At 45.9% G+C, this 2,012-nt stretch overlaps 1 protein-coding gene across 1 annotated transcript; it reads right to left on the bottom strand.

Annotated features, from left to right (window-relative positions):
- Positions 1 to 1,419: 1,419 nt before the first annotated feature.
- Positions 1,420 to 1,946, bottom strand: FOMMEDRAFT_164214 (uncharacterized protein; the record flags this gene model as incomplete). The annotated part of the gene is made up of 2 exons (XM_007272406.1): positions 1,420 to 1,822; positions 1,885 to 1,946. The coding sequence occupies 2 exons, from the start codon at positions 1,944 to 1,946 to the stop codon at positions 1,420 to 1,422; spliced, it is 465 nt and encodes a 154-aa protein (XP_007272468.1).
- Between the last annotated feature and the right edge of the window lie 66 nt (positions 1,947 to 2,012).

The raw sequence follows: 2,012 nt of genomic DNA, 5'->3' as shown, positions 1-2,012 counted from the left end.
AAATCCCAACCTAATACCTAAACCTAACAACCCAGCTTAGCCAAAACCTAATTGGGGGGCAGAGCCCCCCAAACCCCCCTCCTAACTTCTTAGTCTGAGAACTGCCACACAGATATTAAGTAAGTGGCCATTCAGGGTCATCCCTAAATGGGCCGTGGGATTCAGGGTCCGGGTGCGGAAAATCAAAGGTCCATCAAGACACATCAGTACAAATCTAACCATCTTCGTTATCCATTGTCTTCTAGGCCTAATCATCGCCTAAGTTTCAAGGGCGGTTATTCCCGAGGCCACGATCAGTGAGTATTGAAGGAAATGCAGTGCAATTTTTTGACGTGCATGGTCTGGTTATATTTTTCTTTTCTTCTTCTTCTCTTGGACTGCCTCGTGCTTTACCCTGATCCTTTGGAGAAGAATGGAAGGAAGGGGGGTGGGGTGGGGGAGTTACGGATTGATGGATTGGATTATCTGCAGTTTGCATGACTCTTGTTCTTTCGTAACCGAACTGTCGAGTCTGAGGTATGCTTCTGGTCAGGAGATACTGTTGTAAGATCCGGACCTTGAACAATACAATTGTACTTCTCCCTTTTGACTCCTCGAACGATCTAGGGTTATGGCGCCGAGGACTCGTACGGCAACTATTTGTTCTGGCTTTATCCATAGAGTTTTCTTTAGTTAGAAAGTACTTCCGTTTGACGTTGAGGAGTCTGTCAGCAATTGCTTGTGAATGGCATGGAAGTCCCTTGATGCCTTCTCTTAATCTGGGCACTCCTGACTCATTGTCCAAAAGGAATAAGGAGCTTGTACACGGACTAAGCGCAACGCTTGAGCCTCGCGTTTTGACATTCAATATCTTCCTTTTTCAACCGTGAAACATAAGAAACTCCCAGTTCATCCTCTGTCTTTGACTCATTCCCCTCTTTTTACTGCTAAGAACTTTAGGCCAACAGGCGAATAACAATTTACTGGAAGGAAGAACTGGACAGGAAAGCGGGATCAGTGCACCAAACGGATATCGCGCTCATTCTATATTTAGAAGTTCACTTTTGGTGGCTCAAAAGCGTGGGAAAGGAAGTTGCTTCCTACTTCGTACCTAGTACTTACCGTTGATTTTTACGCTGTGGTACGTTGAACAGTGAAGAGTATAGCAGATACTTACAGGTTGTATATATGGCTAGAAATATTTATGTGGGGAGTAATTGCCGGATTCTGCTTTAGTTGGTAAGTAAAAGTTTGTCCTTATTTCATCTCCCCTCCAAGTAATCAAAGGAAATTATCAGGAGCTCAGTGGCAATACAATATAAAAGCGTGCAGGATGTCACCCCTCCCCATTCTCTCCACCTCTCTCTCTCTCTCTCTCTCCATCTCCTCACTCATTACACTCTGTCTCAGTGTTTCCTCATCATCCTGTAGAGTTGCATGTTATGAGACAGTGTGATGAGGGAAGAGATAGAGGGCTGGGAGCCCTCGACCTTCTTCTGTCAGAATCCGAAATATCTTCATTGGATTTGTCCTTGCCCTTGCCCTCGCCCTCTCATCCCGAACGCCCATCAACTCGTTTGGTGGTGTTATGTCCTCTATCATTCCTGGAGGAACAATTGTGAGGGATCCGCCACAGAACTGAACATCTACTGACTGTGCACGTGGCGTTATTATCGGTGTCGAACTGGTCGAGTCGACTTTATCCCGGTGATATGTGTTGTCTCCGATCATTAGCTCCGGTGTACTACAGTGAATGTTATACAGGAACGTAACCTCACTTATTGGTCCAGTTTCCAGCATCAGCATGCTCCAAACACATGGTAGCAATGAGTCGAAGAGGCCTCTTCGTTTTTATCAGCGTGAAGTCTACTCCACTGGCCGACGTATCTTCTATTGTCGATGCACGGTGTGGGGATGGCAACCTTGCTGTCCTGTTGCTCTCGTACTTTCCCAAATTCGCAGATCATCGAAAAGGCGATGCTGCGTGATAGCAGCTGCTTACGTGTTGCACCGATTGCTATTGTTGAGTGATA

This window comes from Fomitiporia mediterranea, assembly GCF_000271605.1.
Source record: "Fomitiporia mediterranea MF3/22 unplaced genomic scaffold FOMMEscaffold_1398, whole genome shotgun sequence".
NCBI lineage: Eukaryota > Fungi > Basidiomycota > Agaricomycetes > Hymenochaetales > Hymenochaetaceae > Fomitiporia > Fomitiporia mediterranea.
The sequence above is the reverse complement of the archived record's forward strand: the minus strand, read 5'-3'. Positions and strand labels throughout refer to the sequence as shown.